The 13688-nt window shown below is 42.4% G+C and overlaps 1 protein-coding gene across 1 annotated transcript in view; it reads left to right on the top strand.

Moving 5' to 3' along the window:
* Positions 1–2240: 2240 nt before the first annotated feature.
* Positions 2241–13688, top strand: part of plekha6 (pleckstrin homology domain containing, family A member 6) — a 73306-nt gene continuing 61858 nt past the window's right edge. The window contains exons 1-5 of the mRNA XM_037679083.1: positions 2241–2309; positions 2352–2398; positions 9906–10026; positions 12465–12569; positions 13255–13341. Coding sequence (XP_037535011.1) covers positions 2241–2309; positions 2352–2398; positions 9906–10026; positions 12465–12569; positions 13255–13341 — 429 coding nt within the window. The remainder of the gene's footprint in view (positions 2310–2351; positions 2399–9905; positions 10027–12464; positions 12570–13254; positions 13342–13688) is intronic.

Here is a 13688-nt window from a genome sequence, read left to right as displayed (position 1 = left end):
AGAAACAGGTGCTGTTGTATTAGAAGAGCTGATGTAGTTCAGTCTTTAGAGGAAGGGGGTTAAATATGATCCAGTGAAGGAACCATCAAACTCAAATGGTTGCAACATTTCATAAAAAACTTTGAAAGCTTTTGGTATATTTTTCCTCGTAAGATTTTTGAAGAGTTAGGTGGGATTCATTTTTTGTTCAGTTGCGACTTTGAAATTTCTAAATTACTGATAAAATGACCAGACTTTCATAAACAGGTTCTTCAATATTGGAAACTTATGTTTAAACATAATTTTTCACCACATTCGGTCCCGATTTGAAACAAGAGATGCACCGAGATAAAACAAAAACCATTCTTCTACAAAGGTTGGTTGGAGAAAGGTGTTTGGTCTGTTCCAACATGAAAAATGCTGGATTGTATACCTGGATTACTGAGCATGGACTTTGTTGTTTGGTCTGTTCTACACTTTATGAAAGAAAATGGCAACCTTTTATCATACGATGATTTTATAGAAGAATACACATTAAACTGTACTAAAATTAAATTTGAGAGCGTGTTAAAGTCCATTCCTCCTGCTGTAATGCAGATGATTAAAGGTATGATTACATATTTGAATGTTAATCCAAAGAAACTAAAATATAATTTTATCAGATAATATATTAACTTAATGAAATGTCTAGATATATGTATCCCCGTTTGTTATTTAGAATAATATTGTGTTAAAACACGATCTGATTCTGTCTCATTGTAGAAAATGTAGTTTTAGTTACATGCCTACAACTCCCAAAGTTCACGAACACAAGATGGCAGATGATATGGGTTGAGAGCTGGGTCACATGATGGAGTAGAGCTTCCCAGTCGTCAATGGTGGTGACTACTGGGAGGTGTGGCGGAGCTCTGAAGAAGATGGTGTTTCTGTTTACACTGGGGCCATTGTTTGTGTGACCGCATGGTGGAGTTACGTGGCTGGTGATCATATATATATATATATATATATATATATATATATATAAAATGTGATAATTTGTGTGTGTGTTCAAACAGTAAATATAACAATATATTGATCGGGTGGTTTTTAACAGACTTTTGGGCTGGAAAACTTTGACTCTATCTGGCAACACTGGACAGAACTGCAAGTGTCAGAAATGAAGATGTTGAGGTTCTTCTTAGGAGAGACGAGGATGGAGAAGATCAGGAATGAGATCATCAGAGGTACAGCACAGGTTGAACAACTGGGAGATAAAGTTAGAGAGGACACACTGAGATGGTTTGGACATGTCCAGAGGAGGGACAGTGGTTTGGACATGTCCAGAGGAGGGACGGTGGTTTGGACATGTCCAGAGGAGGGACGGCGGTTTGGACATGTCCAGAGGAGGGACGGCGGTTTGGACATGTCCAGAGGAGGGACGGAGGTTTGGACATGTCTAGAGGAGAGACAGCGGTTTGGACATGTCCAGAGGAAGGACAGCGGTTTGGACATGTCCAGAGGAGGGACAGCGGTTTGGACATGTCCAGAGGAGGGACAGCGGTTTGGACATGTCCAGAGGAGGGACAGCGGTTTGGACATGTCCAGAGGAGGGACAGTGGTATATTGGTAGAAGGATGTTAGAAATGCAACTGCCAGGAAAAAGACAAAGAGGAGACATATGGATGGAGTTAGAGGACATGGAGGTAGTTGGAGTGAGGACAGAGGACACAGAGGCAGGAGGACTTGCTATGCGACCCCTGAAGAGGGAAAAGCTGAAAGTAGTATTTATATTACTTTTATTATGTTTGTGTTTTTATTATTTGATGTATATTGTCTTTTTATATTGTGTTTGTGTTTTTATTATTTGACGGATATTGTCTTTTTATATTATGTTTGTGTATTTTATGTTTCTTCTGTGTTCTTGTGAAGCCGGCACTCTGAGCTTCTGAACAAAATGTTGATAAAAATTAATTAATATTTTTCAACTGTATTAAATCTTAACATTTTATTTATCTTGATAATAAGAAAAATAGATGTCCCACGTTTTTGTTTTGTTTTATGGTGGTGCTGTTGAAATGTTGTACCTTAATTTTTTATCGTTCAAAAGAAAATAAGAAACCTAATCAATGAGATCAATGTGCTCTGATCCCGGACTGGATCTCCAGAACCGCCCGGCTGACAGATCCCTGGTGCAGGTGGATCCTGGAGCCACTGGAGCACAGCCCGTCTTTGTTCGGTTCCTCCGACGTTACGCCAGGCTTTCACCGACGGATAACCGCACCATGGCTCTCCGTGGACGCTGGACGCGGTTCGGGACTCGGGACCAGGGTGACCGGACCCAGAGCCCTGCAGCGAGCCGGGCCGAGACCAGCTGAAGGAAACGCCTGGTCCAGGTTCGGACTCAACACCGGACGGGACGTCTCTGTGAACATCCTACAAGGTTCGTTTGGTTCCGCGGGATCACCTGGAGCCGTAAACAACCTTTGACGGAGGCTAACAGTTAGCTACCGGATAAACCTGCCACTGGGGCTCAAACCAGTAGGTCTCTTGTGCTGGTCCCAAGCCCGGGTACATGGTGAGGGTGGTGTCAGGAACAGGGTGAGGGTGGTGTCAGGAAGGGCATCCGATGTAAAACACTTCAGCCAAAACCATAACGCGAGTTCATCAAACAAGCGAATGACACCGGACCGGTCGAGGCCCGGGTTAACAGACCGCCACCGTTCACAAACCGTACAAGTGGAAATATTGCTGCTGTTAGTCAAAGAGCACGAGGAGGGAAACGTGTCAGGAGAAGAGGAAAGTGAAGAATGTAGGACTGAGGGTGGAAACTCTAAATGTGCGGACAATGACAGGCAAAGGTAGAGCTGGCTGACATGATGCTGAGAAGGAAGGTAAATGTTCTATGCGTCCAAGGGACCAAGTGGAAGAGCAGCAAGGCTCGCAGCACTGGAGCAGGGTTCAAACTGTTTTACCATGGTGTGGGTAGAAAAATAAATGGAGTAGGGGTGGTCCTGAAGGAGGAGTTGGCAAAGAATGTAGTAGAGGTGAAGAGAGTGTCGGATAGGGTGATGTGCCTGAAGAAAGAAGCAGAAGGTCTGATGCTAAATGTTGTCAGTGGTTATGCTTTGCGGATGTGATGTAGAGGAGAAAGATACATTTTGGAAAGATCTGGATGAAGTGATGGAGAGTGTTCCCAGGGAGGAGAGAGTGGTGATCGGAGCAGACCTGAATGGACATGTTGGTGAAGGAAACAGAGGATGAGGAAGTGATGGGTAGCTTTGGTGTCAAGGAAAGAAACCAGGAAGGACAGATGGAAGTGGATTTTGCCAAGAGAATGGAAATGGCTGTAGTCAACACATATTTACAAAAGAAGGAGGAACATAGAGTGACCTATAAGAGTGGAGGAAGGAGTACGCAGGTCGACTACATTCTGTATAGAAGAGGAAACCCAAGGGAGATTGGGGACTGTAAGGTTGTGGCAGGGGAGAGCGTGGCCAGACAGCATCGGATGGTTGTGTGTAGAATAACTTGTTGTCAAGAAGAGAAAAAGAGTAAAATCTGAGAAGACCAAATGGTGGAAGATGAAGACGGAAGAATGTTGTGAGAAATTCAGAGAGGAGCTGTTAAAGGCTCAGGGGTGGTAAAATCAGACCTCTGCAATATCACTTGTGGAGTTCCTCAAGGCTCTGTACTTGGACCAAAGTTATTTATTTTATATGCGAATGACTTAGTGAATGTATCAGGACTCCTCAAATGTGTCCTTTTTGCAGATGACACCACATTTTTTTGTTTGGGTAAAGATGTAAAACGGATGTTGGAATTGATGAAGACAGAATTTGATAAAATACAAACTTGGTTTAAACTTAATAAATTATCATTAAATTTAGATAAAACTAAATACATGATATTTAGTAACAAAAAGAGAATTGTTGACGATCCATTTAAAATTGAGGGTGTTGAGATTTGTAGAGTTAATGAGATGAAATTTTTGGGTGTAATCATTGATGAACAGCTAACATGGAAAAATCACATCAATTCTGTAAGAACAAAAATATCTAAATCTATTGCAGTACTATACAAAGTCAGGGAATTATTAAATGATAAAGCTCTGTACATGTTGTATAACACAATCATTGTTCCACATTTAATCTATTGCATTGATGTTTGGGGGAAAGCGTGTAAAACATTTACAAAACCTATTTTTATTTTACAGAAAAGAGCTGTAAGAATTATCTCCAGAAAGCATTACTGTCACCATCAAGCACATTATTTTATCAGCTGAACTTATTGAAGTTCCATGATTTGGTAGATTACAGTATTTTATCAGTTATGTATAGGGCTCAAAATAACACATTACCATTAAATATCCAAAGAAATTTTGTTAAAAGACAAAGTTGTTACAATCTTAAGGGGATAGAGATATTTGTCAAACCAAAATTCAGAACTAGTCTGAAGGGAAGGTCTACCTCAATCCAAGGAGTTGGATTGTGGAATGTTCTAGAGAGTGATGTGAAAAATGTCAAGTCAATGTGTACATTTAAGAAAAAGATCAAAGCTGAATTGTTAAAAAAGTATATATGAAGTAGCTTATTGTGTTTTTGTATTAGAATTAGAAAAATTAGAAAGTTATTCATTTTGTTCTGTTACTTGAAGATTATTATGATTGAAATAATTGTTTGAAAAAAGGGGCAGATATAATAAGATTTTTTCTTCTTTCTGCTGCCTTTCATTTTAAATCTCTTGTATATTTTATATTGTTTATGGAATTGTTTTGTTTTGTTTATTAAAATGGATAAACTTTATACCATACAAAGAAAGAGCTTCCAGATGACTGGGCTACTACAGCAACAGTAATTAGAAAGATGGGTAGGAAGGAGCTTGGTGAGTCATCTGGACAGAGAATGGATGATATGGAAACCTGGTGGTGAAATAGTGAAGTGCAGGAAGCTATTGAAAGAAAGAAGTTAGCCAAGAAGAAATATGACAGTAAGAGGATTGAAGAGAAAAGACAGGAATATAAGGAGATGGGATGTAGATCAAAGAGGGAGGTGACAAAGGCAAAGCAGAAGGCGTATGATGAGGTGTATGGGAGGCTGGACACTAAAGAGGGCGAGAAGGACGTGTATCGATTGGCAAGACAGAGGAACCAGGCTGGAAAGGATGTGCAGCAGGTTAGATTTGTTAATGATAGGAACGGTAATGTTCTAACAAGTGAGGAGAGTGTGACGTGAAGATGGAAGGAGTACTTTGAGGAGCTAATGAATGAAGAGAATGAAAGAAAAAGAAGAGTAGAGGTCATAGAAACTGTGGACCAGGAAGTGGGAAAGATTAGTGAGGGTGAAGTCTGGAAAGCTCTGAAAAGAATGAAGAAGAGGTAGGCAGTAGGACCTGATGACCAGTTGAGGTTTGGAAATGTCTTGGAGAGATGGTAGTGAAGTTTTTGACTTAAATATTCAATGGCATATTTGAGGGTGAGAAAATGCCTGAGGAATGGAGAAGAAGTGTGATGGTGCCCATTTTTAAGAACAAGCGTGATGTACAGAGTTGTAGCAAAGTAAGAAGTACCGTATTTTCCGGTGGATACGTCGCACCGCCCTATAAGTCGCATCAGTCCATCCCACATAGCAGTCGACTCCATGGCGGATCCCGCCTTCTTCCGCTAAAAGTCTGCCGTACTGATGTACTGTTCCATCTGATGTACTGACCCATCCCCAAGCCGCTAAAGTCTGGCACTGACCGACCCCCTCCACTGTCAGAACAGCTGACAGCGTCGTTCGGATACACCCTCTTAGCGAATCTGCTCATCTGTGTGCTCTTTTTAAATAAAAGAATAAAGTCAAACAGTTATAGAAACAATAGAATCTGATCATCTCTTTTGTTCTTTTTAGGATGAGCCCGGTGGTTAATTTGAGCCGGATCCTGCCGGAACAAGATCCGCGAACTCTCTCATTTTGTCCGCTCGGATCCAGCAACTCAAATCTCTGCCCCTAAAAGTCCAAAGTCATCGCCCATTTTTATTGTGATTATTTATTAAATATACAACGAGAGGAGACGTTGCCCAGTCTGTGGAGTGGATGTTCTGGCCGCACCACGCTCCTGCCCAGCAGAGACGTGGACTACATGTCCCGCGAGGAGCGTCTTCATCCACCTTCAGCTGTGCGCCCTGAAACAATTGTTTTACACACAGCGTCTCCAGACAACTCTGTAGGACGGGGTTAGGACGCTTGACAGAATCGGAGCTGCATTCATACACAGGCTTGCTAATTGTTGTTGCTCTCTAAAATAGTAATTTCAATTCAACCTTTATTTATACAAGTTGTTAGTCTCATTGAGCCTCGTCATTTACAAGAGAACTGTACACTGTAGAGTGTGTTCCAACTACAGGGGGATCACGCTCTTAAGCCTCCATGGTAAGGTCTATTTTTGGGGTTCTGGAGAGGAGGGTCCGTCGGATAGTCAAACCTCAGATTCAGGAGGAGCAGTGCGGTTTTTGTCCTGGTCGTGGAACACTGGACCAGCTCTACACTTTCAGCAGGGTCCTGGAGGATGCGTTCGACCGCGTCCCTTGGGGAACCCTGTCGGGGGTACTCTGGGAGTTGGAGTACCAGGCCCTTTGATACGGACTGTTAGGCCCCTGTATGACCAGTGTCAGAGCCTGGTCCGCATTGCTGGCAGTAAGTCGGGCTTGTTCCCAGTGAGAGTTGGACTCCGCCAAGGTTGCCCTTTGTCCCCGATTCTGTTCATAACTTTTATGGACACAGCCAAGGTCTTGAGGGGATCCGTTTTGGTGGCCTTAGGATTGCGTCTCTGCTTTTTGCAGATGATGTGGTCCTATTGGCTTCATCAGATCGTGATCTACATCTTTCGCTGGAGCGGTTTGCAGCCGAGTGCGACACGGCCGGGATGAATTCAATTCAATTCAAAAATACTTTATTAATCCCAAAGGGAAATTATTTGTTGTTGTAACTCGTTATCCTCATTTCATTGAGATGTTTTAGATGCTGATGGCTGTAGGCAGGAAGGATCTCTTGTAAAGGTCCATCCCACAATGGATCCTAAGAAACTGGCTGCAGATGCCGTCCGATCCATCCACCCAGACTCTGCTGGCCTCTCGGTTCCTCCGGGCTGCAGGACCGCCCGAATGCCGGGCAGAACTCCTCCCAGAGTGATGGCCACTCCTCCCAGCAGCCTGCTGAGCTCCTCGTCACTGTGGACAGCCAACTGTAGGCGCCGAGAGACGATCCTGTCCTTCTGCTGTCATGAGCCGTGTTTCCTGCTAGTTCCAGGATCTCAGTGGTCAGGCACTCAAGCACAGCTGGCAGGTAGATGAGAATGCGTCCACAGAACATCCTTTTCAACTCATTTGAGATTTGGGGCTGTAGTTGAGATATTATTTGAGTGTTTCAGATGTTAATCAGCTGTTGTTGTAGAAAACTGCCTTGTTGCCATGGTTACGCATCATAACAAATGTCCAAAACCAAAAAAAGTTTCAGTAAAAATCCTTCCGGCTGCACAGCATCTGATACCAGAGGAAACAATCATCCAAAAAGTGTGATTTATATCCAGAAAACCAGGAATTAAAGTTTCCAAAAGCAAAATCTCAGAATGAAAGTAACAGAGCTGCTCCAACATGCAGCCACCTGGAGCGGCGCAGTTCTAGAACAGTTTAGAAGATCAGTTCCTCCAAATCCGAGACCATGGTCTTGAGCCGGAAAAGGGTAGAGTGCCCTCTCCGGGTCAGGGAGGAGGTCCTGCCCCAAGTGGAGGAGTTCAAGTATCTTGGGGTCTTGTTCACGAATGAGGGAAAAATGGAGCGTGAGATCGATAGGTGGATAGGTGCAGCGTCTGCAGTGAAGCGGGCGCTGTACAGATCTGTCATGGTGAAGAGAGAGCTGAGTCAAAAGGCGAAGCTCTCAATTTACCGATTGATCTACGTTCCTACCCTCATCCATGGTCATGAGCTTTGGGTTGTGACCGAGAAAGAATGAGATCTCTGATACAAGCGGTCAAAATGAGTTTTCTCCGCAGGGTGTCTGGACTCTCCCTTAGAGATACGGTGAGAAGCTCGATCATCCGGGAGGGACTCAGAGTAGAACCGCTGCTTCTCCACATTGAGAGGAGCCAGTGGAGGTGGCTCAGGCATCTGGTTAGGATGCCTCCTGGACGCCTCCCTGGTGAGGTGTTCCAGACACGTCCCACTGGGAGGAGGCCCAGAGGAAGACCCAGGACACGCTGGAGGGACTATGTTTCTCTGCTGGCCTGGGAACGCCTCGGGATTCCCCCGGAGGAGCTGTATCAAGTGGCTGGGGAGAGGGAAGTCTGGGCCTCCCTACTTAGGCTGCTACCCCCACGACCTGATCCCGGATAAGCGGAAGAAAATGGATGGATGGATGGATGGAAGTTGTTAGTTTCATTGAGCCTCGTCATTTACAAGAGAGCTGTTTTTAATCAATTTAATCAAATGATTACAGATGTTTAACAACCTGTTAAAATACAACAAATGCAGGAAATGGCATCTTTTTTATTCCAAATTTTCAGGGGGCGGACCCACGTATACCCCCCACCCACCCCATCACATGTGCCTATATTAATACCAAGTCAACAGCTTTGAGTATTCTGTAATAACAAACTAATAAGAAAAGACTTTTGTTAAATTAAAAATGTCTCGTTTTGTACTTAAATTTTTGAGTTCTGTTTAACTTTTCCAGGGTTAAACAAGTGAAAACTTAAGTCTTGATAAATGAAAAGTTTTGAGTGTATATAACTAAAAACTTTAAATGGTGATTAGTATATATTGAGTTGACTTGATGAACAATTTTAATTAAACTGGAATCAAAATGTAGAAGTAGCAATAAAGGAAATGTAAGTTTTGAAAACTTGTAATTTTAAGTTTATCAACTCAAAATATTTGTGGCAATTGATTGCCTCAAAATGTTCGAGTTCTGGAAACTTATTTGGGTTTACAGTGTACAGGGAGAACATTCAACATGCAGAAAGACCCCTGGCTGGGATTCTAACAATTCTGCAACAGTGCTACCACCTGCGCCACTGTGCAGCCTCAAAACTGTAAATTTACTCATAATAACCCAATTTTAGGTCATTTGCGGCTTCAAAAATCATTTTCAGGTGTATAAGGTTAAACTGGTGGGATTTTTATGGAGTCTTTTGTAGCTGGTAAGCCAAGTTTTATTTGTATCTACTTTTGTTAATTAAATCATGGTAAATAAAGGTTCTGAACTAAATGAGCCCACCTCCAATATGAATATCATAAATGGGTCAAAACTGGATCCAGGCCGGATGATAACCGGATCCGGGCCGGATGATGTGTTCTTGAACGGATCCAAAATGGACCCGGGCCGGATGTGGCACTTAATGAGTGGTTCCGAATAGGGTCCGGGCCAGATCTGATCCGGATCCGTGATCCTTATCTGTTCCGAATCCGTTCCAGTGTGCAAGTGGACTCCGATCCGGGTCCATTTAGATCTGGAACGGATCCGGTCCAGAGTCCATTTGCTATCTGGGATATTTGTCTAATAAAGTGGAAAAATCCATAAATATGTCGCTTCGCCGTATGCGTCGCATCTATTATGCGTCACCGCTGACGCGTCGCGCTTGTTAGGCGTCACCGCTGACAACCCGGAAATGTGGACCATGTTGTGCCAAAAACCGATGGGCTGCCAAATGGCAGCCGCAGGAGCATGCACGGGAGGACTTTAACAAGAATTTAACAAGATTAACAGTTAAAAATAATTATTTGTTTGCTCGAAATTATAGTAAAGGTGTGTCAGTTGCATTCTACAGAAGGATGAACTCAAAAGCATTAAACATATTTTACACTGATCATCATGTCTTTTGAAATACTTTCCCTAAACTGTTGTAAGGTGATAAAGGTGAAAGTGAGGATGCTCTTCTATAAACACTAACATGAACTCACACTTTGTGTGCAGGCGCTTGGGTTCTGATATGAACGGGAAGGTGAAAGCTGCTCCTGCTGCTGTGAAGATCAGTTACTCCAAAAGTGCTAGTATGGTGTCAGATCTGTCTTCAGAAGCCCAAACTTGTTCTAGGGTGAGCTCACACACACACACACGTGAACACATGCACACAAGAACACGTGCGCGTGCCCACACACAAAATACATGTTGAGGAACAGAGAGCTGGTTTACCTAATAATAAACTGTATATTAATTAGAGAATTTGCATTTCTTGTGAAAGTGCAAGTGTAAATGCCTCTTGCTAATGAATGTCAAGAAAACAGTTGAAAAGTAGCTTAAAATAGCAGAAAGAAACTTCAAATATCAGAAGGAAGCAGAACATGCACAACTGTTCCTAATGGAAAGGACTGCCAGGCTGCTGCCAATGCAAACTGTTGATCTGACACTACTTTGTGTTTGGGTCTGCTCTCAGCTACCACTACACCAAATTTCATCTGACTAGCTCTAAAAATGCCAGAGTTATTGTATTTTTTGCCTTTTTAGCTAAGGCGTCCATCTTGGATTTTTGACTTGGATGCAGTATGTGATAGGGAACGTTCTCAGCTGTAACCTCACCAAATTTCAGCTCTGTATGTATAAAAATGGCTGAATTAAATCCATTCAAATGTAGTGTTGGTGGCCATCTTGGATTTTTGATTTTCATGCAGCATTTGATGGGAGTTATTGTCAGCTATCATCACATCAACTTTCATTTCAAAATGACTAACATTTGCTGATTTAGAGGATTTTCCTTTTTTGCTAAGGCAGCCTTCTTTGATTTTTGATTTTCACGCAGAGTCTATTAGGGATCGTTGTCAGCTAACAATGCGCCAAATTTCAGCTGAATAACTCTAAAAATAGAAGAGTTAAAATAGTTTTTCTACAAAACAGCTGAATAGAAGCTAAAGCAATGTAGAATGGTAAATGGACTGTACTTATATAGCGCCTTTCTATTAGCACTTTACACTACAATCTGTGTCCTCATTTACCCATTCATACAGCTCTATACTAGATCTCTACAAAGCTAATTGAACAAATCATTATAAAGAGACTAATCAGTGCTTTTATCAGAAAGAAGTAGAAAGAAGCTTAAATTTTAGAAGAAGCTTAGGGTGCATTCACACCAGCCCTGTTTAGTCCGCTTTAATCAAACTCTAGCTCGTTTTCCTTGAAAGTCCGGTTCGTTTGGGGAGGTGTGAACGCGCCATCGAACTCTGTCACAGAACAAAAAGGTGAACTCTGGCCCGGGCTAAAACCTAGGTCTCGGTCCGGTAGAAGAAAACTCCAGCGCGGTTCGAGTACAGTGTGAATGTAAACAGACCGAGCCCCGCTCCACAAGCAAGAAGTGGAGTACAGCGCAGGACAAACAAACATTTATCTTATATGGAGCCGTCAGCTGCCTTGTGTGAAAAACTATTCTCCATGGTCTTCTGTCTCATCTTCTGCTCATGCTGAGTCCATTTTTGAAAAATGACAAAATATAACTCCTAAAACTGCTAAAACATGATGCCACTTCGTTTTTATTTTTATTTACAGAAGAAGAAGAAGACGTGTCTTCAGAGGTTTTTGTGTCGTTTCTTTCAGTAGTTCTTGGTGCAGCGCCCCCACAGGTGAGCGGGGGAACAGGTTGGTTCAACAGGTTGGCTCGACTGCACAGTGCAGTGTGAATGCAAACGCACCAGCTCAAATGTAACAAAAGCTCATGAACATTGGTCCCGAACCGAGTCTACCGGACTGTCAGCTGTGAAAATGACCTTAAAGAACACCTGGAGATCTGGTGCAAAGAGAACAACCTTCACATCAATGTGAAGAAAACAAAGGAGATGATTGTGGACTTCAGAAGGAACAAACACACCTACACCCCCCTGAACATAAGAGGATCTGCGGTGGAAGTGGTCTCCAGCTACAAGTACCAGGATCACAGGAACAGCCCATGGTGTCTGTAGTTTGGTAATCATCATGTGCTGGTACAGGTTTTTGCTAGGTGCTGACTGTGACCAGCTTCTATCATACCCTTGTTTGTTGGTCTTAGGTGCGTGTCACCCCAGATTTGGCAACCTAAATAAATAGTTTTATAATCTGAATGACCACCACAGCTTAAAACTCCAGGACAACTGGGGGCGCGAATGACTCAAGAAAAGTGTCTGACATCACATGCATCATCAGAAATGATGAGTCAAATATGTTCTCAATCAAATCATATTCCCTGCTTATGCTGGCGAGATATTCTATGATGCTGTTTGGTTTCCTTTTCTTGTTTCTTCCTATTGATGGATGTACGAGGCTCAGTGGGAGCCAGTCATCCGGTGCTGACTGGGTCTTGGTTGCTTGTTTGAGAGACCTGTGATGTGTTCTTCACTTGAACCTGGAGCTGGACAGCTAATCTGCCTGCTAATGTTGCCATGTTCACTGTGAGAGCATGAGTTAACAAGAACAGATTTTTTTTCCATCTTTATTTTAGATGTTTTGGCCTCACCTTAATAAAGAACACCCTTTCAGTAAAGCTTTTCCTCTGTCTATGCTTACATGCAGATGTTTCGTACTCCCAGAAAGGTAGCTGTATTTGGGAAGCGCTCCCGCTCCATGAGAAGGAATCTCAAAGCAGAGATTACCAAAAAGGGATGGCTCTATAAGCAGGTACAATCTGTGTTCTCTCTTACTATAAACTTCACTTTTTTTGTCCAGACGATATGTTAATGTCTGATTTTTAAAGAATTATTTAACATAAACTGTATTTTATTGGTCTCCAGCCTTTGAAGAGGCTCTGCATTTTACAAGGAAACTAAAATGTTGGAACTGTTTCTGTTTTATTGCTTGAAAAATAAATGTGGTTATAAACCCATAACTACTACAGTGATGAGGACTTCATTTTGAGTTTGCATATGATTATTACTCATTTATGTCTTCATTTGTTTTCTGAACATAAAATGTAAATGAAAAAGGATGGGTGTGTTGGCTACCATCATTTTGCTCTATTCTTGAGCTGATGTATGGAACAAAAAAGCTGAACATTACCAAAGGGCATGGCTCTAGTGATTTTTTAAATTATTATTTTTTTTTTGTGAAAAGATCATCAGGCACTACAGTTTTTTTTATCCGGTCTTAACAATGTTGCAACTAAGAACCTGGTGCAAATGCAGTTTAGTGCTGGAAGCACAAAATAACTGATGTGCCTAATCATGAGTGGAAAGGAGACAAAGAAACATATTTTTTAATGATCAATCTGCTATGTGTTTTTTATCCCACTACAGTGTAAAAGAGAGTTTAACAATGAGCTGTAGATCAGTTTGAGTTGATGAATATGTAATGTGTGTTCCTACAGGCCAGCAGTGGAGTGAAACAGTGGAATAAAAGGTGGTTTGTGCTCACTGACAGATGTCTCTTCTACTACAAAGGTATGAGCTTTGGGGTGCATTCACACCAGCCCTGTTTAATCCGCTTTAATCGAACTCTAGCTCGTTTTCCTAGGAAGTCCGGTTCGTTTAGGGAGGTGTGAACGCACCATGGAACTCTGTCACAGAACAAAAAGGTGAACTCTGGCCCGGGCTAAAACCGAGGTCTCAGTCCGGTAGAAGAAAACTCCAGCGCGGTTCGAGTACAGTGTGAATGTAAACAGACCGGGCCCCGCTCCACAAGCAAGAAGTGGAGTACAGCGCAGGGCAAACAAACATTGCTCTTACCTTAAATGGAGCCGTCAGCTGCCTTGTGTGAAAAACAATATTCTCCATGGTCTTCTGTCTCATCTTCTGCTCATGC

This window comes from Nematolebias whitei, chromosome 7 (genome assembly GCF_014905685.2).
Source record: "Nematolebias whitei isolate Nwh7 chromosome 7, NemWhi1, whole genome shotgun sequence".
NCBI lineage: Eukaryota > Metazoa > Chordata > Actinopteri > Cyprinodontiformes > Rivulidae > Nematolebias > Nematolebias whitei.
The sequence above is the reverse complement of the archived record's forward strand: the minus strand, read 5'-3'. Positions and strand labels throughout refer to the sequence as shown.